Source organism: Colias philodice, chromosome 16 (assembly GCF_061535455.1).
Source record: "Colias philodice isolate Cphi_HAF_F1 chromosome 16, ilColPhil1 Martin Lab GWU primary, whole genome shotgun sequence".
Taxonomy (NCBI): Eukaryota; Metazoa; Arthropoda; class Insecta; order Lepidoptera; family Pieridae; genus Colias; species Colias philodice.
This window is the reverse complement of record NC_143101.1, coordinates 5,559,952-5,587,568: the sequence shown is the minus strand read 5'-3', so window position 1 is coordinate 5,587,568 and position 27,617 is coordinate 5,559,952. Positions and strand designations below refer to the sequence as shown.

The 27,617-nt window shown below is 32.2% G+C and overlaps 1 protein-coding gene across 3 annotated transcripts; it reads right to left on the bottom strand.

The window, feature by feature from the left end:
• LOC149481662 (putative peptidoglycan muropeptide transporter SLC46) lies at positions 1-27,617 on the bottom strand. Of its 3 annotated transcripts, none has more exons than XM_089704821.1 (5): positions 26,019-27,617; positions 19,267-19,368; positions 4,194-4,415; positions 3,764-3,920; positions 1-1,536 (listed from the first exon to the last, which is right to left on the bottom strand). In XM_089704821.1, exons 1-5 carry the CDS (start codon positions 26,995-26,997, stop codon positions 1,437-1,439), a joined length of 1,560 nt encoding a protein of 519 aa, XP_089560947.1. In that variant the 5' UTR covers positions 26,998-27,617; the 3' UTR covers positions 1-1,436. The 3 variants fall into 3 exon arrangements, with proteins under 3 accessions (XP_089560947.1, XP_089560949.1, XP_089560948.1); XM_089704823.1 differs by lacking the exons at positions 19,267-19,368; positions 26,019-27,617 and adding exons at positions 15,096-15,197; positions 15,280-16,924; XM_089704822.1 differs by lacking the exons at positions 1-1,536; positions 3,764-3,920; positions 4,194-4,415; positions 19,267-19,368; positions 26,019-27,617 and adding exons at positions 11,281-11,415; positions 12,503-12,659; positions 14,577-14,798; positions 15,096-15,197; positions 15,280-16,951.

Sequence of the window (27,617 nt, the reverse complement as noted above, 5' to 3'; positions counted from 1 at the left end):
TATAATTTCAAACATTTATTGGAGGTACAATATGCACCATGAATTTATACTATTTTAACGTATTACATAGTAATATTATACATAAAACATTATTTAAATAATATCTGACAAGTAAAGTATTTACGTATATTTAATACTAGCTTCCGCCCACGACTTTGTACGTGCATCCCCGTTTTTCCTCGTTCCCGCAAGAATTTCAGGAAATCCTTTCTTGGCGGATGCCTACGTCCTAACATCTACCTGCATGCCAAATTTCAGCCCGATACGTCCAGTGGTTTGGGCTGTGCGTTGATAGATCACTATATCAGCCACCTTTGAGTTATATATATATAGATTAACATTAATAGTCATATTTATTATGACTTATCACATTTTTAACTACATTACTGTGTTTTTGTCATTGGATAATGATTTGAAATACTTTAGGTACCTATATATTATTCTTTTGTTCGGATATTTACAACACATACATTATTAATTTGTAGTAATAATAGTAACATTTATTAGTTCATCTTTTAAAAATAATTGAACACATATAAATTCTTGTAATAGATAGTTGTTGTCTTTGGTTAATACCTATTTATATGAAATTTGAAGTTTGAATCCTAAATTAATGAATATTACGGAAAATTTAAGCTTTTAAGAAAAATCTGGCAAACAATTACGAAAATATACTTTTATTTCTTACAATAATAAACCAACGTAATATTATTTAAGTTTTAAAAAGTTATTGAAGATAATTAAAATTCAAACTATCAATCGTAATTATACTCTCTGAAGTAAAAAGCGTCAAACTTACTGCGAGAGTAATAAGTTCATTGTGCGATTAAGAGAAAAGTTTCTTCAGACAAAAGCATTAATAACGCGATAAAACTTAGAGTTAAATTTCTCAAAACTAAAAAAGAGCCATTGTAAACCTATTATGGTTTTAGTTTTTTACCCGACTGCAAGTGGTGTCAATAGATTCGTCTTATTCGTGACACCGGCTATATCAAAATTGAAAAAAAGGCGTAGGTAATCATTAGTAAAATTAGCAGTTGGATAAATTATTATATAAAACAAGATTGTATATGATATATAAAATACATCATTTTATTTTTTTCGTAACTACTAGTTACCTTTTTCGTCAAGGTATTTTTTAGCACGCTTTAAAAACCATAAGTACGAACATAGGTCATAAGATCCGCTTCTTATTAATTTTATCAAAGAATTAGCTTACATAATTATTGTACAAAAACATTGTCATGGTAGAAAATAGTAATTATAAGATTCTATAGTCGTTCCATCCTAATTTTACAATAATTTATTCTAAAGAATTACTTACCTATAACAATCTTAAGAAATTAAGGGTTCCTCATGAGATCGTGAACCTCAAGCCTAAAACATATAAAACATTGTACAATAATCCATTTGTTTCTACAAAATATGTGCTTTACTTAGAACCTCGAAATTTCATTTGATCTGGCGAATTCTTCTTTTCTGCAGGGGTCTGTGACTAGTATTTTGTTCCTTTTCCTCACCAAAGTATAAATAACCCTGCAAATTATTAAAAAAAGATATAGGTTAGTTAATAAGATTCTATTGAATTTGGTAATAAGAAAGGACACGTTTTTAACGAAGATATGTCATTTGTAAATCCTTAACCTGTATTTGCGAATGAATAACATAAGATATGTACGCAAAATTTATTAAAATAATAATAATATTTTCACAGTTATATCTCCTGTTATTAATAACTGAGCATTAACTATGAAAACAGACATTCAACAATACATAAAAAATTAAGGCGTAATTATTAATAATACTATGTTGTCCCAAGATATAATTACGCATTAGGTGTTAATAATTAATATATATTTTATTACCTACGAATGCTTTGTGTCTAAATTAATCGATGAAAATGTTTAAGTTCGATTGATAAATAGTAAGTACCTAGATACAACACTCACGTGACACCGCACCGTGTTATCATATAGAGCAGGCTCCAAGGAGATGTTCGTTTGCAAAAATCGCGGACCTAAATCTGACTTCTGATATATATTGTATAGATCCCAGACATCCTATAGACAGATGTTGCCAACCAGTTTTGTGGTCCCCCTGCCCGCACCCCGGTAATTAAATATGGCATACAAAGAAAAAAATAAAAATTTCCAAAACATGCCGTGTGGGGTATCAAATGAAAGAGCTTATTGAGTAGATCACGAATATATAGCATACTATATACATTTCTTACACTTTCTCTAAGATTTTTTAGAAAATTTACGAAAATGGTCCATTTTTGAGTTAACTTTAAACCACTATAGATTGAAAACTCATGAATATATTTTTTAAATTATTATTTTAAATATTTGACAATAGTCCATTGTTTATGATTCAATAGTTCGTAATATAATATAAGTGAGCTATGTGGTGGATTTGATGAAAATAACTATATACTATATGAACTTGAAAATATACTCGCCATCTTTGAATGCTCCCCCCACTCCCCCATGCAACTATTTCACTGTACGAAATATTGAATCGTAAACAATGGACTATTGTTAATTATTTAAAATAATAATTTAAAAAATATATTCATGAGTTTTCAATCTATAGTGGTTTAAAGTTAACTCAAAAATGGACCATTTTCGTAAATTTTCTAAAAAATCTTAGAGAAAGTGTAAGAAATGTATATAGTATGCTATATATTCGTGATCTACTCAATAAGCTCTTTCATTTGATATCCCACACGGAATGTTTTGGAAATTTTTATTTTTTTCTTTGTATGCCATATTTAATTACCGGGGTGCGGGCAGGGGGACCACAAAACTGGTTGGCAACATCTGTCTATAGGATGTCTGGGATCTATACAATATATATCAGAAGTCAGATTTAGGTCCGCGATTTTTGCAAACGAAACTCCACTGAGAGTCCGGTCTAATATTATATAATAATAATATGTATGTTCTTAACTTCATAATACTTCTTAAAAAGCTGAACGTATAATATATATAGTATTATTTTGTTGTAATGTATTAAAAATTAATTAATTACATAAATTATTTATGTATTCATGAATGCATATCGCCGTCAGCACATTGTAATAATCATATAGCGAAAAGATTACACTTAACCATTTAAAGTCTTAAAGAACATGTCTTACGATTGACATCATAATACGATAAATCGATTTTAAAAGGGATCTTTAATATTCCAACAAATATCTGGGTAAAACTTTCTCTGCTTGTGTAACACTTTTGTATAATCTTATGCATTTATAAGTTTTTATTATTATTGGGAAATGAAACTTGTTTAAGGTATATCTGCGACCTGCGTATAGTGATTAAGTTTACTGCGAAATCGGAAGTAATTTATCACTTTTAACGTTGCATATATTTTTGTCTGGGGTTTTTACTGAATAAATGTATACCAACGTAAGATATCTTAAAAGAGTCATTTGAAATTTAAGCTATTTCAAAAATTTGAATTTAATTTTATTGTAAAGTACGCTTGTCGCTTAACGTAGATATTGATAAAATAAATTTATAAAATAGGTATTTTACGTTAATTTTATGTACTCTAGTATTTAATATTACTCCAGTATTTTGTTATTATTATAATCTCATAGCAATCGCTTTGCATAGTTGTTCAACTGAATACAGTCAAAAGTGGTTCTGGTAGGTAGGTAACTACCTACTCCATTAAATAAAATGGCAAACGTGGTTACCTTATTATTATTTACTCTTTTACACGTACATACTTACGCATGAAATAGGCTACTCACATGAATAATCCCAAAGCGAAGACCGTAAGGGCAGCGTCGAACAAATAAAAAGCGCCAGGTAGGGTTTCTATTGTTGACACGTAAATGAAGCTAGATGTAGGCATGTATATGGAAGGGGCGAGGGCCTCCATCACACCCATTATTGAACTAAGCTTGGCTGAAATAAAAGCAAACTATCGTAAAGGTTTACAAGTACAAAACTTGGCCTGAATACTTTGTTAGCGATAAATGATGGATGTGGATTTGTAGAGTGAATGGACTTTTTATGTTTATATGATTACAGGTGTGCTTCTTTCCTGTTTGAAAATAACTTCTCAGAATTCGTCCGTAATTTATACGTATAGGTAAAAACATGTAGGTATGGTTAGTGTATTTACAAGTATTCATAGCCAAGTGAAATAAAGAATGAAACTAGGTATAATATACTAACCTACATCTTCGCTAGGAACAGACTTAGTAGCAAGAGACCGGATAGCGGTCAAGCCTGAAGAACTGAAGATATTGAATACTGGTGCCAAGTAGTACCAGTTTCGAGTGGGAGCGAAAGTGAGAACGAAACATGCTGCTATCCTGCTCAAACCAGCTAGAACACCAATAACGCTGTCTTGCACTTCAAATTTTTTGCTCAGTATAGTGATACAGAAGAGGGTTCCTGAAAATGAGTTTTAAAGTATATCACAGGAATAATTTTTATCTATAGGTACTAATATCAGTTATTAGTTAAGTGCTAAGTTAAGCAAACGTGCTGGTCTAACAAAACGAAATTACATATTATTCTATGTCGCCGTTTCTAGGTTACGTTGTTGAATTTTGTTGAACTGTCAAATGTTGCCTATTAAAATGACAATCAAGAGTACAATGCATGTAGGTACCTACATAATATATCAATGTTTTTATGTCGTACGTACAAAAGAAGGATCAGGACAAGAAATCAGTATTTGCGACGAAAGCTTTTCACTTTTAAATAATAAATAATTCCTTGGTGTAGAGTTGGTTCTAGGTGGCGCTATGTAAAATATAAAATCATGTATATTTCGTTCCTACAATAGATGTACGATCAACTAACGTGCATTGCAACAAACTAATCGCTACTAATTAATCCCCTGGTTATATTTTCAAATTTATAGCATTTATACGCGTAGGTACTTGCTTCCGTCCACGACTTTGTACGTGCATCCCCGTTTTTCCCCGTTCCCGCAAGAATTTCGGGAAATCCTTTCTTAGCGGATGCCTACGTCCTAACATCTACCTGCATGCCAAATTTCAGCCCGATACGTCCAGTGCTTTGGGCTGTGCGTTGATAGATATAGTGATATACATATATCAACGCACGTCATCATCACCTTTGAGTTTTATATATATATATAGATTTGTACAATATTATTATGGGGCTCTTCACAATTACTGATTAACTGTCACTAACACTGTAGGTATAAAGTGAAACTACATAATATATTGCGTGTCGATTTTGTCACGACGATTTCGTTTTTCTGACATCAAAATGTATGCTAACATGTATTATTAAAATGTATATCCACGCACCTCAGCTGGTATTATTTTCTAAATAATTACAATTTTTAGTTAGGAATTTGTCGTTTATTCAACTGTTAATTCATTATTATCATGAATAAAAGGCAAGGTTGTTATCACTTAAACTCAACTTGTTTTTGAATTAACTAACTGAAGGTCGTTTACATTTATTTAGCCTTCTTTGGTTCTGGGCACTATTGGTTTCACATTCGGAATTGAAAATTAATGAGTGCTATTATGAAATTTATTATTAAGTACCTACTCCAGTTTTTGCAAGGAATGTTCACATTACGCTTGGTTTACTAAAGTCTAAAACCATAAATTAATTTCTAAGATTTTTTTAAATCAACCGATTGTTGTTTCGTTGGTTAAAAAAGGTATAAGTAGTAAGTTATATATAGTAAGTAAGTTATATGCTGTTCTAAAATTTCCAGATCTTACGATCGCTATAATAAATATTTTACACATATTTTATGGTATTTTTATTTTTAGGGTTCCGTAGCCAAAATGGCAAAAACGGAACCCTTATAGTTTCGTCATGTCCGTCTGTCCGTCTGTCCGTCTGTCCGTCTGTCACAGCCGATTTACTCGGAAACTATAAGTACTACAGTGATGAAATTTGATGGGAATATGTGTTGTATGAACCGCTACAAAAATATGACACTAAATAGTAAAAAAAAGAATTGGGGGTGGGGCCCCCCATACACGTAACTGAGGGATGAAATTTTTTTTTTCGATGTACATACCCGTGTGGGGTATCAATGGAAAGGTCTTTTAAAATGATATAAAGTTTTCTAAAAAACATTTTTCTTAAAGTGAACGGTTTTTGAGATATCAGCTCTCAAAGTCGTAAAAAGTATGTCCCCCCCCCTCTATTTTTATAACTACGGGGTATAAAATTCTAAAAAAAATAGAGGTGATGCATGCTAATTAACTCTTTCAACGATTTTTGGTTTGATCAAAGTATCTCTTATAGTTTTTGAGATAGGTTGATTTAACTGTAATTTATTATATTTGCTGCTACGGAACCCTTTGTGCGCGAGCCCGACTCGCACTTGGCCGGTTTTTTAATATCACATAGGCTAAATAGAGGGACCAATTGGAAATAACTGTTGAAGATCATCCTTTTTTTTTCTCCACTATAGAGAGTAGAGCAAAGTTTGCATTGCCACTTAAAGGGTTTATTATACGCCAATTCTCTGAACATTGATTTGTAAAATTATTTATAGTCCATTGAATAAAAAGTTCTAGAGTGCGTGAGTTAGTAACGTAAGATGTTTCTTCGGAAACATGTCAAGAGTCCCTAGGTAATAAACACACTAAAACCCCGGGACACTAGGAGGAGCCCCGGAGTGGGGGGAGGGGGGAAATGGGTCCATTTTTTCATTTTTCGCTTGAATCTCAAAAACGGTACATGTTAGAGAAAAACTTTCAAGCAAAAGTTGAAAGGCCATAAAATTATCTACAAGTTGTACCTAAATCATTTTTTCCTATATCCTACCGTTTCTGAGTTATACGCAGTAAAAAATTATTTTGGCTCAAACAATTTCCCCATACTACACATCAATCGATCAAAAAATATTTATTTCTTGCAAAAAACTCAAATGTGCAACTTGTGACCGGTACTGATAGATTGCTCTTAATTAGGTCTATAATTGGTAAAATAAACACATTCCTCCATGGAAGCCTTTAGGAGGAATCGATTGTCAAAATGTTATATTAGGGCAGTTTGAGTTACTGAACTTGATCTTTTATTTTTTTCTTCCAAAAAAACTCAAAAGTGCAACTTGTGACCGGTACAGATAGATTGCTCATAATTAGGTCTATCATTGATAAAAATACCAGATTCCACCGCGGAGGCGTTTACGAGTAATTGAATTTTATTAGGGTAGTTACGATACTTGAACTTTTTATTTTTTTTCTTCCAAAAAACTCAAAAGTGCAACTTGTGACCGGTACTATTAGATTGCTCTTAATTAGGTCTATAATTGGTAAAATAAACACATTCCTCCATGGAAGCCTTTAGGAGGAATCGATTGTCAAAATATTATATTAGGGTAGTTTGAGTTACTGAACTTGATCTTTTTATTTTTTTCTTCCAAAAAACTCAAAAGTGCAACTTGTGACCGATACTGATAGATTGCTCTTAATTAGGTCTATAATTGGTAAAATAAATACATTGCTCCATGGAAGCCTTTAGGAGGAATCGATTGTCAAATATTATATTAGGGTAGTTTGAGTTACTGAACTTGAACTTTTTATTTTTTTTCTTCCAAAAAACTCAAAAGTGCAACTTGTGACCGGTACTGATAGATTGCTCATAATTAGGTCTATCATTGATAAAAATACTAGATTCCACCACGGAGGCGTTTACGGTGAATTGAATTTTATTAGGGTAGTTATGATACTTGAACTTTTTATTTTTTTTCTTCCAAAAAACTCAAAAGTGCAACTTGTGACCGGTACCGATAGATTGCTCATAATTAGGTCTATCATTGATAAAAATACCAGATTCCACCATGGAGGCGTTTACGGGGAATTGAATTTTATTAGGACAGTTAGTTAAAAAGTTCAAGTATCGTAACTACCCTAATAAAATTCAATACCTCCTAAACGCCTCCATGGTGGAATCTGGTTTTTTTATCAATGATAGACCTAATTATGAGCAATCTATCGGTACCGGTCACAAGTTGCACTTTTTAGTTTTTTGAAAGAAAAAAAATAAAAAGTTCAAGTATCGTAACTACCCTAATAAATTCAATTCCCCGTAAACGCCTCCGTGGTGGAATCTAGTATTTTTATCAATGATAGACCTAATTATGAGCAATCTATCTGTACCGGTCACAAGTTGCACTTTTGAGTTTTTTGGAAGAAAAAAATAAAAAGATCAAGTTCAGTAACTCAAACTGCCCTAATATAATATTTTGACAATCGATTCCTCCTAAAGGCTTCCATGGAGGAATGTGTTTATTTTACCAATTATAGACCTAATTAAGAGCAATATATCAGTACAGGTCACAAGTTGCACATTTGAGTTTTTTGGAAGAAATAAATATTTTTTGATCGATTGATGTGTAGTATGGGGAAATTGTTTGAGCCAAAATCATTTTTTACTGCGTATAACTCAGAAGCGGTAGGATATAGGAAAAAATGATTTAGGTACAACTTGTAGATAATTTTATGGCCTTTCAACTTTTCCTTGAAAGTTTTTCTCTAACATGTACCGTTTTTGAGATTCAAGCGAAAAATGAAAAAATGGACCCATTTCCCCCCTCCCCCCACTCCGGGGCTCCTCCTAGTGTCCCGGGGTTTTAGTATGTTTATTACCTAGGGACTCTTGACATGTTTCCGAAGAAACATCTTACGTTACTAACTCACGCACTCTAGACCCCCCTTGGAGGGACTCATTCAATGGACTATTACTCTAGCACTCTATAAAAAAAATAATTAATACGTAACTAGATAAGGTTAGAAAAACCCTATTATTTTTATTGAATATATATAATTATGTACTTATACAAATATATAAGAAGGTACGGTCTAAATCATAGGTTCATTAAACTCACTGGTAATTATTCACACCTGAAATGTAGGTATAAATGAGGTAATTTATATTAAATCATACAATGTTTTGCAAAGAGATAAGGAATTGGAACATTTTATAGATATTACTTTGTACGTTTTCATGTTATTGTAATCCTTGACCTATGGTATAATATATTAAAACTATGTTGCAGATACTAAAATAATAATTTATTTACGTAAGTGAATTTATGGAATTTGTTGATTTTTTATTGTTCTGGTAAAGAGTTCATCTTTTTTTTAATAAAAGTATCTTTTCGTACCATTGGTTGATATAAATAAAGAATATATTCTATTGGTATTATTCGGTTTTTAAGTTTATAATTTAAACATGCTCGATCATCGATGGACAACAAACTTCCATATACAAACATTACTACTCCTGGGGAAAATAACGTTGGAATGAAGTCGATTAAAATGATTTCACGAGAATTCTTACTGTTCGGAGAATGAACTCTACAAAAACTGGTAAGTACAATACATTGTCTATATAAATTTGGCATTCATTAACATGATCTAGCATACTTTGTATGCCCTTATGAACACATTATCGTAAAATAACTACTATACCTATTATTTGAATTTTAAATTTAATATTATAATTTATAACAGTAATCAAATATAAGAACGATATATTATATTCATTGTTTAACTTTATTTATTTCAAAATTTTAACAGCAAAATATTTTCGTTGCGAATTTAATACAATTTAATTCATTATCTAAGGATAAAATGTTAAATAATTATTATTATAACCTACTTCAGATTCAAATCAAGAATTACAGATATTATTATTATGAAAACAAAAAGAACCCGACAGCTAATTAATGGAACCTATGTCCACCGATGTCACTACCACAATTTTGATGATTGCAAAGTCGTAGGTACCTACCTCATAAATGGAAATCCGCGGTTTGGGCTGTAGGGCGTACCAAAATATATATTTATACATAAATACATATTTACACTCGAAATAAATAATTCTTCTTTCACAGTAAGGAAAAAAGCAAACAACAACATTATTATAATCTTTTTACTACCCAGCGATGACTTGATGAATCATATTATAACCGCTGTATTTTGCAAGTCGATTTTATAGATAAAAAGAAGACAAAAGCATTCATGCCCTTATTATCACATCAATAATATTGAATATTGTAAACATATTATACTAAATACCAACGGTTAATAACCTTTGTATGCAAGAAAAGTTAACATGAACGTATGTGTTTTATATTATTTTTTATATTGATAAATGTAGGTAAGAAGCGTTATCGTCGTTATTTTAAAACATTGGTTTTTTGATCACTACTGTATATAATATAAAAATAATATAATCGCCATATTAACGTATTAATTATGTTGATAAATAATTTTAGTGCAACTTAATTTGTTTTGTGGAATATTGGCCGATATTAAAAACAACGCAGTTTCCCAATAATTCATTTAGTGTAATACTTTTTCGGCATCATGAATATGTTAATATTTATATTACTAGTAACATTTTTTGAAGACTCCTGCGCAAAGGCGGCGGAAAGCGTGGGCGGTGTGGTCCACAGCCCACGGCCTCGCGTTGCTAGGGGCCTCGTGCCTCACAAATAAATTTGAAGCACACGTCATCAGGCTTTACTTACAAAAACAGTTGACTATACAGGGTTACTTGTAAAACACCGGCAACCTCGCAGGACAAGATAGCTAACATCATAAGTAACAACATTTGTTCTACGACTTTTGATAATTTGTTAGATTTTATTTTCATACAAAAATAAATATTCATTTAATTTTCCGTCTGAATATTATAAACTCTACGCCTCCCAAAAATTACGTAAACAAAAAGCGAACGAGAGGGGGAAGGGGGCGTCGCGTCGTCCATCCGATAATGAATAGAACATAGACTTACAAATGTAAGGAGAGTACAATAAAAGTTTAAAAAATCATTCAAAAATAATTTATTGCGTTATGCCAAAAGTCGTAGAACAAATGTTGTTACTTATGATGTTAGCTATCTTGTCCTGCGAGGTTGCTGGTGTTTTACAAGTAACCCTGTATATGACTCTATATTTGTAAATATAGGCAATAGAGGGCCGAGGCCCGAGACAAACGTCAAAACGCAAAGGAATAGAATCCGCTATCGATATTAATAATTGACATAAGCGTATAATGTTTTGCTAAGGATTTGGTCACCCTATCAACGACGACGACGACCACGAACAAAGTTTTCATCCAGTCGTTCGTTTTCATTCGGCGCCTCATCAAATCAAGCGTAAAACTCGAGAAATGCTCGACCAATTCGGCATATTTTTATTATTTTTGTTAAGGAACACAAGGAACGCAAGGTTCACATAAAGTGAATACACGAAAAAAGGACGACAGGGCAGGAAGGTAGTCAGAAATAAAAATAAACATCATATTTCATATGTAATTTTTTGATACATAATTTTCATAAAACGGTAACGGCATTTTCATGAGCGTGTTTTTCTTTCAGTTCCGGATTCTTCACAACATCTTTCAACGCTCGTCTATGTGATATATAAAGGTATCTGCAAAGAAAAAAATATATTTTAATGTTTATATTTTTTAATATAAGAAATAAATCGTGAAAGGTCATCAGGAGATTCTTCTTAAGACCGCCAAACCTAGATTTTACTTTTTAAATGTTTAAAATTCAAGAGGTTTTGATTGTAATTTCTACAAGTAAACTTCTTTTACAACAAGTTAATATTATTATTATCTAAGTTTACTTCGTATATATACAATTTTAAATCATGAATGAAGGCTGTTATATAAAAATATTGACTATTTGATTGACTAGTGTTAAGGTTAGCTTATTATAGCGCAATTTCATTAAGACGACTTATATACATATACATATATATACATATACACTTATATATAGATATACTTATAGATATCATTACCTATGTTTTCCACAACTACAGTAAGTAAATAAATGTATTTACTCTACCTGCGTCCAATTTATTGAACTATTGAAATATATTCCTCAATATTAACTGTTTAATTCAAGTTTAATAATCGTACCGCTCATATGCGGATATTATTCGAGCTTTTTGTAAACCGTTTTGTTGTTATAGTGTGTAGTCATTTTTTTAAGGAAACTTCAAAAAACTGATAAAAAATTAATGATTTGATACCACTATGATTCTCGAGAAGCAGACACACAACGTACAAATAATAATCGACTAGAATTCCAAAGCGTACTGAGTCACGAAACACAATTAAAAAAATGACCTAGACCTTTAAATTGGACGGGTGGAAATATTTAATATTTAATGTATAGCTTGTGTTACTTCGTGTTTTATTATATATATCTAATTTTAATAATTTTAAAGTATTTTTTTTAATAATTATAACTAGCTTACCTACCGCCCGCGGCTAATCACATATGCAATTTATTAACAATAGGACGAGGCAATTTGCCGTCGAGTGCCAGAAACGACTTAAGGGGGCTTCCCATTCTAATAGAAAAATTAAAATACTTAATAACTCATTCGAATAGTATAATATTGCATAGGCATTAGGAATACAAAATTGGTTATCTTATAAGAATATCTATACAATTTATAGTTGTTGTACAATCTTTGAATTTCTCTACTCAAAAATACTTACATAAAAATGAACACAGCCGGCACCGTCATCATTCCACCGAGAAGGTAAAACGCTCCCGTAAAGGTGTCAAGTGTATGCGAGTACACTTTACTATAAATAGGCGTATAGATTACAGGAACCACGGCTTCCACAAAACCGATTAAGGAACACATCTTTCCTGCAATGAAAAATTACACTTATAACATAATATATTTTAACGAAAATCTATTTATCGCCTATTATGATATGCTCAAAGTCTAAAATCGCTCATGCAGCGAAAAGATAGTAAAAGAGGAAGAGCCACAACGTAAAATTCGCGTTGTAGCTCTTATGAAAATGCAGCGTGGCACCTTTTCATTGCCACAGCGCGTAGTGAGCGAAACAACTCAAAATTCGTGTTTTGGCTCCGTTTACTGTGACCACAAGGGGTTGAATGATTTTGGCCTTTGAAAATAATCTGTAAGCGTTGCAAATTTTTAGACAGCTAACGGAGTCCGATCTTTAATAGATTTTTCCGACAGATATTATGAATAACTAATGTGGACATTACCCACAAATCATGATCCCATAGTACTAATGGATAAAAGCACGCACACATCGCGCATGGCTACTTTTTATTTAGTAGACTAAGACATTACAAATGATAATAATCTTTTACATGATGGAGCTAATTAATATCTAGTCCATTAGAAGAACAATATTGCCGTGATGATAGTGATTGTTCATAACTCCCCTGTTTTAAGAAGACGACGGCTTCAAACTATCGTCTAATGTTAGTATGCCGAAATGATATTTTAAAGTGATCTAATTGTTGTATCTTATTTAAATATTATTTAAACCCTCTTAAATCTGACTCTGATATACTGGTGGGTGGCAACGTTATTTTTTATTCCAAGTGCATATTAGGAAATAAAAGTTTACGAATTCTTGTCATATATATTTGTGTCGCCTTCTACAAGATTTAAAACCAATGGAAGAAAATTTCTTTTTCTTTTGTCCCCGTTTTTGGTACAGATAAATAATAAATAAATAAATATGAATTTGTAAGTTGTAACTTTTGCACTTAATTTAAAGAAAATACGAAAGATTTTGTAATCTGAAAAGCAGTTCGTAGACAGAAAATGAAGTTATTTTTATCTCTCAAAAGTTTTTCTAAGTTGTTAAATTGTTATAATATCTTAATATTGCTTAAGAAAATCAATGACATAGAATATCAGTGTAATTTTGTATTACCTAGTGTAATTAAGTTACTGAAGTTTAGCAGTTAAGTCAAATTGGATTTCGTGCTTGACGCTGGACAATAACGTAGAGGTACAATCCCCGAAAAAGAGACGGAACTTGACTTTTTTGTAAAACGTAATTACACAATCATCCAGCAAAAAATGTGGGGTCTTATCATGACATCATACATTAACTAGGTGTGGCAAATTTAGACAATAAACACTTTCTACCCAATCTATATATGTAGATAAAAAATCCGGCTAGTCACTGCTACGGTTTTACTGATTCCAAGGGACTTTCACTAGTATAGCATCATAGCTTTTGTAAAAGAACGAATTACCTACAATTTATTTTATATAATATAATAATATAAAGACATTCCATCAGATTTTTTATGATGTGGGTCATCTTTTATTTTGATACGTTCTCTATTACATAACACGTTATTTATGTAGAAAAAAATAACTGGTTTTTTGAATTATCAAACAAAATTATGCTATTTTAGTGGTCGTTTTGTGTTGTGATAATGATATAAAATTCCTTGCGACTAGTATGCACTAGTCCGGTTAGACGTGAACTCAAACTTTGATAATTTTGATAATTGTTTAAAAGTTTAGTTCTATAATTTATTTATATATAAAATATTCATTCAATAAAACCACTGATTGATGAATCCGAAATAGCTGCACAAAAAGGAATAGACACCACATTTCGTAATGCTATTACAATTTTACAAAAATAACAAGTTTTAATTTTGTTTAGTATACCAATATGAAGTTTCAATGCAATCTAGATGATTCCTAAGCAGCTAATTTATACATATTAATTAATTATACCAAGTAAAATACTCTATAAATATTAAAAATCAACATACCCACTTCATCAGGTTCGACAATCTTAGTGCCCAGCGATCTTATCACGGTTGTTCCAGAGTTTCCAAAGAAATCAAATGCTGGACCAGAAAAGAACCAATTTCTATTTGGGGCAAGTCCGTACACAATGCTGGCTGTAATTTTACAGCTGGTAGCTATTACACCAATGACTGCGTCGTGCATTTTGAGAAGCTTACTGAAGATTGACACTGCTATTGTTGTACCTAAAATATAAGCATTGAATATTTAAACAGGGTTAGCTAACTCAAGAAATTTCTTTGACGAATTTTTTATTTTTTTTTTGAAGTGAAACTTCTATAAGCGCGTTCAGTGTAAAATCTCAAGGTAACATCATGTCAATACCATCATGTAATTCAGTAAGGCAACGATTTTGGAATCTTTAAATCTTGCCAAAGAAGTTTAACTTCTGACACGTGTGCTCGGCACACACGCTCTTTTTTATTTTCGCCTTGACCTCTATAGTTTTGAGAAACATTGTACGTAGTGTGCTATGTACTAACCTGCTAAACCCATAAGTAATGAGTAGGTGGAGAAAAGGCTGAAGTCAACGAGATCCATATTAAACTTTTTTAGCACGTATAAATAAGTTAGTGGTCCTTCGCCTGTAATTGAAAAGTTCTTTATAGAGATGGATATTTATAAATTTACTATTGTATTAACTGGTGAAATAAAAATGGAACTTACCAAATACCGGGCCCACAACGACTATGTGTGCCCAAATAACAAGTAAAACATTGGCAAGTTTCTTTCCACGTGATAAGATTATCAATGAAAATGTATCCCATGCATTTTTTGGATTAAAGAATTGCACAATAATCTCAAAAAATGACCCTTTTAGGGGCTCTTTCCTGACATCTTTAACCCGGAAAAAGGTATATATGAATCCAAAGCAATACAATCCTAAATTGATTCCAAATATGCCGTAGTAGCCAACTGCTTCCGTTAAGACCCCACTTATGGAACTTCCAAAAGGAAATGCCAATGTAACAATAACAGCAACAATTCCAACCCTAAAAGTCCGAGATTCCACCGTGGTCACATCTGCTATATAACTATAAGATCCCATTAATGCGATAGACAATCCACCAGACACGGCTGTAGGCACAGCTTCTATTAAAGCAGTAATCCATAAGGGCCATTCTAAGAAGTTATATGTAGCTAATATGAGGCCAATCGCTGAAATTATTTCTCCCACAATAGGCACAAGCATCAAAGCCTTTCTGTTTCCTGTTTTGTCGCTCCATGCTCCAACGAACAAAATAATAATCGCCGGTAATCCACTTTGTAAGGGCTGCTGCCAAGCTGTCATGTCTGCTACCATTTTCTGTGCTCCATCCAATGCCTCTAATGTTATATTGTCATTAAAATTACCGGAAACTGCAGCTTCGCAAATGCTCTCTGAATAGTTGAGGTCCACGCGGCAGGCTTTAACCATATTTAATTTTTGAACTGCCAATCCCGATATTATACTGGGCAAAATGTAGCATAGCAGAAAAGGTTCGACGGTAAAAAAGTTGACAATGTTTACCGGGTTACATATAAATTTTAATCTTTCCACCAAGGACACGGGCGGTGGTGATGATTCGACATCTTTATTATTCTCACTTGTATTACGATCGAGTTCAAGTTCACTTACTTTTGCCATTATTTTTAGCTTTTAAGCTTCGGCTTAAAACATTTTCGGTGAGACAAAAGTCCGTATATTTGTAAACACGCACCACAACTGACATCATCAATGGCTTTGAAGCCCGGATAAACTTGTTCTTGTGTAGGTAATTATAGCTGCGGTCATATTAATCGGTTATCTTCTTTGATGATACTTACTTTAATTTTAAAACAAAATGTTTGGAAAAAAACACCATAATATAGCATAAAATCATAGTATATTATATGCATAAAATGATTCAATGTAGAAGTTTAGTTAGCTTTTTTTATTTAATACTAGCTGACTCGAAAGACGTTGATATGTTTTCATGGAAATTGTCAAACCCGTGAAGTTAAAATAGCGGTTAATTTTTCACATATTCTTAATTTTAGTCGCATTTTTCTTGAAGTTTTCTTTCATCAATGGCTCCTAAGATCCCTCTCCTGATAATAACGTAGCTACACATCAAAATAAGAATTATCGAAATCGGTCCATCCGTTCACGAGTGATGCCGTGACCAAGAGAAATAGGGATTCATTATTATACATTGAGATAAGAATAAAATTCGAATATACAGCTAAGTATATAGCTTTTAATAATTACGTTCTACATTAACATTGTACTTTTCCACTATTTATATATTTATAAAAGTTATCGTACATAATTATTATTCAAGTAGATATTTGAACACAAAGAACAAAAAGGGTTATTTTGGTTCCTTAGGCAAACAAAACGGTTATGATTATCACAATTATCAATTATTAACGGAAGGCTATGATTATTTAACTATACTGCTTCAATATTCAATCGGGAAATGTATAAATGTCATTCAATATAATATGCATAGGAATCACCTTCAACGCCTTTGTTGCACATTAGAATATTTGCATAGAAAAATTAATAAATAATGCAGAAGAATTCTTCCTCTCTGTGTATTAGATGTATTATTAAAACAGCTCTACCTCTCTACCCCTAACTGGCAATCCGCTTACCTGCTTCCCGTTCGAGCGTTTTCGTAAGATCACGTTTTTTAGACACTATATGCCTATGATTGTGAGCAGTAGATAATAATATAATATTATGCCGGCTGAATATTGAGTTGAAAAAAGAACAAAAAAAATGGCGTCTATTAGTTGTCTGTGTATTTTTTACGTAATATGCATATGCGTAAAAACTATATAATTTATAAGTATAAACTGGTAACCTATTAAAAACTCGAATTTCTATTACCCGAATCTTAAAACCCCGAAAACGGTTGTTAGAACTTTTAAAAGACAGATGTAATGAATGACAAATTTTTAAAATTCCTTTTTTAATTTCCCAGATGAATCAATTTCCAGATGCACCAAAACCAGATTTTTAAAAAGTATTTTTTTGTTTCCCGTAAGTATTCTCATAATCCAGATCTCAATATACCAGATTCTCAGAATACTTTTTTTTGTTTCCCATCGTACCATTTTCCAAATAAACTATTGCCAAATTTTCATAATCTTTTTATTTGGTTCCCATATAATCGTATAACAGATAAACTATTGCCAGATTTTCATAATCTTTTTATTTTATTTCCATACAATCGTGATTATACTATTACTATCGACTGAAAATAAACATTGTCAGTAAGTAAATTTATTGTTTTACTTGTCCATTACAAACCGGTTTTAGTGTCAAAGTCGACTCAGTAGGTTAGGTTTGAACTACGACCCCCACGCTAGAACTGACTCGCTATTGTTTTACTTGCCTATTACAGAAAGGTTTAAGTATCAAATTCGACTCAGTAGGTTAGGTTGGGTTTGAACTGTGACCCCCATGCACGAGCCGAGCGAGCGAAGCGAGCGTGCCGCGGCAGCGGCCGGCGAGTGCCAGAACCGACTCGCTATTGTTTTACTTGCCCATTACAGAAAGGTTAAAGTGTTAAAATCTATTCAGAAGGTTAGGTTAGGTTCGTGCTGCGTCCCCCTGGAAGGATTACGTTTTGCTGGATATCGTTTATTGGAATTTCAAAAATCTGGACATTGTTTGTCTGGATATCAATTAACTGTATTTCAAAAATTTGTGTTTTAAAAATCTGGCTTTCGTGCATATGGATTACGTTCTTCTGGATTTTGTGCATTTAGATTTCGTATGTCTGGAATTCATTCGTCTGGATTGTAAAACGTCGTACAAATAAAGAAATGGGCAAATGAAATTCGGAGTTGCGATTATATGGCAAACAAAACTTCGAAATTTTAAAATTCGGGGTTATGAAAAAATGTCCAAACGTTTTCTGGATTATGATATTCGGAATATTAAAATTCGAGATTAAGATAGGTTACCGTATAAACTACCTATGAGTTCCCTTGAGCATAGTACACCGACAACGGGACACCCTGTATATAGCGTATTTACGTGTTTATAAACTCTTCTAATAATTTGTAATGGTTATATATTGTGTGCTATATAATGGTACATATTATCTTGTACTGACTCTTTAAAATATAAGAAGAAAAAAATATTTCAAATGCACGTTTCTGTCTTTAGAGATAAATACATAGGACTCACAAAATGTACGCCTTTTCGATCTAATAATAATAGATGACTTTGCAAAGAATATACACGCTTGCGCTAGCAGGCGTTTAAAATTGCAAGAGTTATTGATTTTTAAAAACTTTAAAATATAAAATACTCAAGTGAGAAGTTATTTGGGCCCACGTTAGATATAGTATATTTAGATAGTGAATCTTATTTTTAAATATGTATTATATACTCTCTATTAAGAGGTACTTAGTTGCCCATCGAAAAATTTTCTTTTTCCATAACTTCTTATAAATCTATAGTAGTAGACATAAGTTATTAATTATTATTATCATTAACGTGTAGTTATTTTCAATTCATTCCCAAGCGTAGGTATAAACACTGCATTACTAACTACAAAATGCCAACATAATAAATTAATGAATGGAGAAATCTTCATTCCACGAAAATAGAAAAGAATATAAAAAATGCATAGAGACATGTTCGGTTTTGTCAATTAATGTATTATTACTTACCACTTAATCCCAATATCATGTTAAGTGTACCATAAAGGCTGTATTCCACTTCGGTCAAATTGAATTTGCGGATCGCGTACAAATATCCAACCTGGGAGTCACCTGCAAAGATATGCTATATTATTAGAATACCTTACTTTTAATACGTGTTTGTAAGTATAGTACAGTTTTTATCAATCTTTAAAGACGAAGAAAAATTTTTCGCAATATTTAAAAATATTGCGCGATTCTACCCGCGGACGATCCAGCGGACAAATCTAGTACCTATATGTTTCTACATATTATGTGTTATTCTGACCTAGGTTATTAGGTAGGTACTGAAAAGTTTCATCCAAATCTGTCTAGTAGTTTTTTCGTGAGAGATAAACAAAAATCTTTAATCACAAACATTGGCGTGCAGAATATTATAAGGATTTATTATACCTACATTTCGATACCAAAATTATCTAATATTAGCTTTCCGCCCGCGGCTTCGCCCGTGTTTCCACGTGGGATTTCCGGGATAAAATCTATCTTATGTGTTAATCCAAGTTACACTCTATGTGTGCTAAATTTAATTGTAATCGGTTCAGTAGTATTTGCGTGAAAGAGTAACAAACAAACGCACCTACACATACACATACATTCATTCTCACAAACTTTCGCATTTATATTATTATAGTAGGATTTTTTACTGTAAAATTATTTACAGCAGATGAAATATTTAAATAAAGTTGTTCACAAAATTAGTATGATTTTTAGTGTGACCCTTTAAAATATTGATGCACCCTTCGTTTTAAGAAATATCTAGATACTAATTACAATACAAGTAGGTAGATATTAAAATTTAATCATTTCTCTATTTTAACTTCAAAAAGTGTAAATTTATCTACTTAAATATCAGTTTATTTGATAAAAAAAATTATATGGCTATTTCAATACATTTGATCCTCTTGATACACGGTAAATAATTGTCTAGGCTTATCGCTTAAAGTTCATTAACACGACTAACTGTTTATATGTGACGTGTAATTGCCACAATACGTGAACTTAATGCTTTTATTGTTATCGTTACTTGAGAATTAGATCCGATTGTGTGAATATAACAACTAGCTTTTTCCCCCAACTCTGCCTGGGTTGCTTACTTGCTTATATTCTTTCCGTCGAACGGGATAAAAAGTATTCTTTATACGTCTTTTGATTCTAAGCTAAAAAAAAAAATCAAACAGATTTGGATGAAAAATCCAAATCTGTTCAGCCGTTCTTGAGTCATAAATAACATTGTAACTAACGACTTTCTTTTATAAACATGTTTAAATCTTAATTTTAATACAGACTTATCTGTAACTATGTCATGTGCGAAATTCTTATTTACTGGAGGAGCGGATTTCGTACTGCTGATGGATGTTCTTCATACAATTTTTGATAATTTTACATTTTTCAGATCGGCTATACGTATTATTAGGTTATGATCATAAACTTATATTATTGAAATAGGAACGAGTATAGCATCGATCGCTGAACCGTTTTGCAATTGAAGGTAGAGCGCCTAGTGCTCTATGCGTAAATCTTTTTGAATATACAGTGACTTAAACCCGGACTGGTGAATATTTTTTAGCAGTAGCAAACACATCACTACATATTATAATTATTATTGCTTACCGTCGTTTTTCCGTAAGCTTAGATCTTTAAAATAACGCAACAGATTTTAGAGCTTTAGAATTACACAACAGATTTTTATAGGTTTTTTTAAATAGATAGAGTGATTAAAGAGGAAGGTTAGTATATAATTTGTTAAGTTTTCTATAACGTGGACGAAAGAAAGAAGGACCAAATCCCACTTCCACTCGTTTCAGAATTATAAATTAGAGGCCGCTAAGTAAGTGTAGAATGATTTTTAGCTCAAGTTCAAGGTTATTTCGTAGAGTGTTACAAGACTTTATATAACACGCAGATTGTATAATCTAGACAAGAACAAGTTTTGCATTGATTGCTTCATACTAATCGCTAACCTCCATATTAGAAATTGGAATTATTCATAATGTTATCTTTACAAATTTTTCTACATTATACATACGTTATGTAAGCTATCCACTTGGAGTGATTTACATGTATTTATTGCACGTAGATGAATTGAAATTAAATAATAAAAAAAAACAAAACACACACTTTTGGATAAATGTGGGTCAAAATCGAGTCTAAAGGAGTTAGTTTCATACAAACATGTCGGTTACAAACAAACATATCAGTTAAAAAAAGGCATGTTATAAAGAACAGCATTAATTCTAACCTATTACAAGCATGTAGAATTTTCTGAGATGAATGTTTTAGGTAATGTAATAAACTAAAAAAACTGATAACTAAATAACTAAACATCTAATTACTAAACATTACAGTCATTCTCTTCGCAGATAGTTTAAATTTTTAAATAATTTTATATCTATCCAAAAGATTTTTAGTATTTTTGACAAATTATAAGTACCGATCTGACCCATATTTTAACATAATGAAGTCCATCAATTTAAATAAGGTCACTAGCGCTCTAGGAAGAAATTCTAACTAATTACGTACCTACTCGATTTTTAATGAGTTCTAACGGTATGGATTAACTTGGATGCAGTTCATGTGATTGCAATTCCATTGGATTGCGGTAACCGTGCGCTTGGCGTTATATAACACAGTAATATAGTCTTTATTTATGTTTAAAAAAGGTTTATAATACGTGGTTTAATGTTTATTGATAATTCCGAAAGTATATTGATTTGAAAAAACTTAAACTAAATAAATATTTTCAGAACGGATTTTGTATTGGGAAACTTCGGAAAGTTTGATTTAGCCTCATTGTACTGCATTATTTGTTAAGATTATTTTTTGTAGGTGACAATGCATAATAATTATATCTATTGTCTTTTTTAAGATTTATAAGGGCATATTATCTACATCAATATACTTGAATTATTTGATCGATTTTTAGTCAGTTGGATTGGTATCCCAGTGGATGATAACTGTAAAATTTTTGAAAAAACAATATAAATTACGGCCCGGGTGGTGTCGGGGTGAACAACTAGTAGACAATATTTATAGTAATATCACATAAAGTGAAAACTCGGTTTGATCCTCGATGGGGACATAAAATGTTTTCGCCTGGCAGGTCATAAAATGCTGTAGGTACAGATCGAGCGAAGTCACGTAAAAATAAGTTCTCTGTATGCTTGTTTACGGGCTTACAATTTTCATCTGTAAAGTATGGCGGGAAAATTTCATACATTGCGATTTTGGTAATGTATATACGTACGTTATTGTACACCGTTAAGAAGGTATACGAACGTAACGAAGATTATATTGTGTTAAAAATTAAAATAGATTTATCTATGATTTAGATTCAGCACATTTAGAGAGTTTAAAAAAGAAAATATTCATTCATAGGTACATATATTCATAGGTACATATAGTCAGTGCAAAGTTGAGGATTGTTTGAAAAATTGAAACACAATAAATTAGGTATAGTAAATTAAGCTGTAAGCATATAAAACTTATACAAGTATAATTTGAGCCAAAACTGTTGACTTTTTATTAAGGTTTATGCCTGATTTAATGGTTAATAACGAAAGTGGTACAACTGCAAGCAGGCCTTGATAACTTTATATTGCAGTAGCATAGATAATAATCCTTTCGCTGCAACTTTCGTTTTTGTTCGTTAAAAAGACTTAGCAAGAATCAGTTTTATTAATTCCATGTTACTGTGGTTCATTTTCTATCAATAAATTAAGCCAAACCATTTTTAGTAGATAATAATTTATGAAGTTATGAAGATCAAAGTTTAATTGTGAAAGTTGAGACCTGTTACACTTTAATTTAATTTAGGTAACTGCGAAAATACTCGGCAAATTTTAATTATGATAGGAAGCAATTATATTGATTACCTACATTGAAAACTTAATGAAAAATTTAAGTGGTTTCCCAAATAATTAAGAGAATTGAAATTAAACACAGTTAGGTTTTTTTTGTTAACGGGGAGGAAATCTAAAGATATTATACATAATACTCTCTTTTGAGGGAAAAGCGAGCATATTGGGTTACCCACTAAAACCTCCTCGGTGGCCAAACTCAAAGCATGGTAGTGGAGTCTCCGGGACCTCTTATAGAACGCACCAGAGCCTAGCTTTATATTATACCAATGATTACCATCGTATATAATAGAAAACAACTAACAATTTTATGACAAACGAGGTAGGAACCATTAATTGAATTTAAGTTTTTAAACATTGCAATAATTGATCGCATGAAACTTGGTTAATCGAATTGACTCAATTAGCCACATACAGCAAACGAATGCCCAGAAAACCTTTATACGAATATCTCCAAACACCTAATGGCTAATTAAAGTTTAGCCAATCGGTACAAGAGATGCCAGAGTGTATAAATTAGGTTTTTGTACAGTATTGCACGTTGCTGCAGCATTGCGTGTGCAGACACTAGTTTACCTCGGTTGTTTGAGTGGAACGACCTAAATGCAGTCATACATATTTGATCGAGCTAGACATTAATGAGTTTAAGTTCTTAATAAAAATAAATGTGTCAATCTGCACTGTATATTATATTTCGCGCGGGATCGAAACGATTATACTTACAATGAAACGAACGATTATTATATGTGCAACATAGTTAAAAACCATTCTAACCGTTTAAGATAACACTGGGTTCTCAATATTTAATTAAAATATTGTCACTGACTGACTTATCATTCTTCTAAATTGTACGGTAATCTTTTTCTCAAAAATAGGCCAAATAATTTAGAGACGAACATTTTATAACTATTCAATTTAAATCAGGGGCCACCGATAACGCTAATAGTATGGCCTAAATGTTAAGCAACGTGCATTTATTATTTTATTTTTTAAGAAAAGAAAATTGGGTTTTTGTATTAATTTTTAATAAAGTACCTATCGGTATATATTTTTATCTAATAAACATCACAGCAAAAAATTGTCACCGTTAAAAGATTCAAACCTCCTGAGGAGTTAAGGTTAATTAATTGTGCATATTATTCTGTCAAAATAGATAGAAAACGAGTTTAGTTATGATATTTCCCATCCAGCTGAAAATTGGTAAAATGATTTGAAACGTCTATACAATTTATATATTTTTAACCGACTTCAAAAAAAAGGAAAGGATAGCGATGAAACAATATCATGACATAGAGCTGATTTGATGATGGAATCGGAAGGCGAATGGTTGTTCTATAATATAATGTTGAACCATTTTGGTGTGTGAAGTCCCATGTCCCCAAGTGGGGTAAAGGGCAGATGCATTATACATCTGTTTCAATGATCGGTTTTCTTTAGGGACAAGTAGGTGATCAGCCTTCTGTGTCCTGCCAGACCGAGACATTTTTTTTTTCTTCGTCTCCACCGGGAATCGAACCCAGGACCCCTCGGTTCTACGCTCACGCGTCAACCAATGTACCAAGGAGGCGGTCAGAACCATTTTGGTACTTGGGATATAAATATTCGAGGTAAAAGAAATTAGGTATTCGCGATTTTTACTGAAACGATACCTAATTTTTATCATAAAATCACTTATGAGATTAGAAATATTGGGATATCATTTTTATAAATGACTAAACTGGTCAATCATGTTTGCTTTTTACGCTTTTAAATTAATATAATGTATTCAAAAATAAAGTAGGTAATATGTAATAGATCATTGAACTCTATAATGTATATTTTAGTTTAAAGAAGTCCTTGTTTTATTCGACATTAAAATTCAAGATTAATTTACTCGCAAAAGAAACGGCGATAAAATTGAGGTCATTATAATGTTGCATTTATACGTACATTAAAATTATCTCGAAATCGTATCGATTTAACGTAAACGCGTTTCCGACTATATTATGTCAATAAGTTATCAACGCTATATGCGCTCGTCGCTATATTGCGTAAATACCTACGATGCATTGAAAAAACAATCATTATATTTTTATACCTATTTGTTTTTATAATATTTATATAAAAACAAAAAAAATTTTAACAAACTTATTAAAATGACATCTGTGACGTACAAATAATTTTGGAATCCGTGAAAAAGAAAAAGCCTTCATTTAGCTTTTGCAGTAGAGACCCACCACTTGACGTTGTTACACGTATTTAAGGAAGTTAATTACATATTTTTACTATATTTATGTAGTTTTTATTTTTTTATTTTTTACATATCGTTGACAAATTGTATTTATATGCTAATACAATGTTAAACCTTGTAAGTAGTAAATGTTCTTTCTTATCTAAATGAAGGTGATATTTCAATTTGGTTTTTAGCAATTCATAGTTACACCTACCTACAGTATTATATAAAATAATATCAAATATAACTTACTAGATCTTCGTTAATTCGCTTTCTGAATTTATTTATTTGTAATAATTTGTATGTTGTTATTGTTGCTTTTTTAATTATACCTACTGCCTATATAAATTGATATCATAATCATAAAAAATAATGTTAAAGGAACATAATAACAATTTACTGTAACTTAGGCATTTAATTGCAATCAACAGAACTGTTATCATATAAGAAAGTACCGTTCATATGTAAACAGGTAAAAGTTTGATTAATACATATTGTTCCTTGATAAGCAAACGAAATGTGTTTATCCAAAAACCCTTTCATTCTTAATGTGTTTGATATAAGATAACGCTGCACTTCACTTTGTAAATATAATTAGAATTAAGCTATTATAAATAATTATGAGTAATTAGCGTAATTTGTTTTTGACTTACCATACAAAGGTCCCACCATCAAGAGGTATAGAACAATTACGGATAAAATTTGTTTTCTCATCCCAAATGCTCGGGGGCGAACTGCTACCATCACTGTATTAGTAACCAAACTCAACACTTCCACAATCTTCCTTAATGTATAAGTTTCTGAGTCTACTGAACGTCTATCATCTTCTAGAGGTAAAATGTCTTCTAATCTAAATAAACCGTAAAGAAACGAACATATGTGCAATACAAGGATTACGCAGAATACACCGTAATACCCTAGCGCTTTTAGAGCTACTCCACTCAAAGCAGTCCCAGCTGGAGTCCCTAAGCTCACACATATTGTAACTAAGCCTAAACGAAACGTCCTCGTCTTCACAGTTGTCCTATCAGTCATGAAACTAAACATTCCCATAAATATGATAATGTAACTGCCGGTGAATGCCGGAGGCAATGCTTCAATTAATGCAGTAGCGGTTAATGACAATTCATAAAAGTAATAGGTAGCTAATAAGAGTCCTATATTGGCTAAAATCTCCCCGATGAATGGGAATAGTATACATATCTTTCGCTTCTTAGTTCTGTCGCTCCATGCACCTACAAACAATACCATAACAGCAGGAATGGCGGTCTGCAAAGGGAACTTCCACGCTACGACCGTAGCGACTAACGACTGTACGTTATTCAACTCGGCACTAAGTCCCGTTGTATTCCTGTCTCTAATACGATCGCATATGTCATCTGGGTAGTTGAAGTTTACTCTGCACGATTTTTCCAAGTGCATGTTTTGCACGGCGAGGGAGGAGAGCGCCGTGCACACCATGTACGTAAACAAGCACGGCTCGACAGTCGTTTCGCGGTATACGTACTTGATCTTTTTCAATTGGCGTTTGAATTTTTCCCGCCATGTCTCCTTCTCTTTGTTATCCGTCAGCCGTATGTTCGATTTCGTCAAGTCGATCGTGCTGCATGTGTTAACCGCGCTCGCACTCATGTTAAAAGTGAGAGTTAGTAAAAGTGAAGGCACTGTTTGTTATTTGAACCACTCACAACACTACACTCGGTATGCGGTGCCACGGCCGATAGCGACTACTTAATCCGTGGCTTTCCGACTGTCGTTTTCAAAAACCAGAGTTGTTTATATCAGGTTGTAAAATGAAGCGCGATATGAGTGTGCGCCGCGTGCGAGTCGCTCGCATCTCGGCTGCCCCGATAACAGAGGTCTCATCGCACACGACAACTGTTTTATTAAATTGTTCGTTTATCTGTGCACCTTAAGTTACTCATCGGTAAACACGACACTTGAATGGGAGGGTTCATAATTATTTACGCACTCGATGTTTATTTACGCTCGTACATACATACCTAATACATATTCTACTGAACCGTGACGCGACAATAGCGAACTGTATTTTAAAAGGTGCTAATGATTAAACTAAGCCTGTGTACAGTTTATAATAATATTATGCCCGATATGAGATCGTTGACTTCATTTTATTGTATTGTCTTGTTAATTTAGCAGACCGTTAAATTTTTAGTAATTTGAAAAGGCGTTTCATAAGTAGAGTGGTGTGGGTAAATAAGCAGTTCAATTTTTTTATGAATTAAAAACCT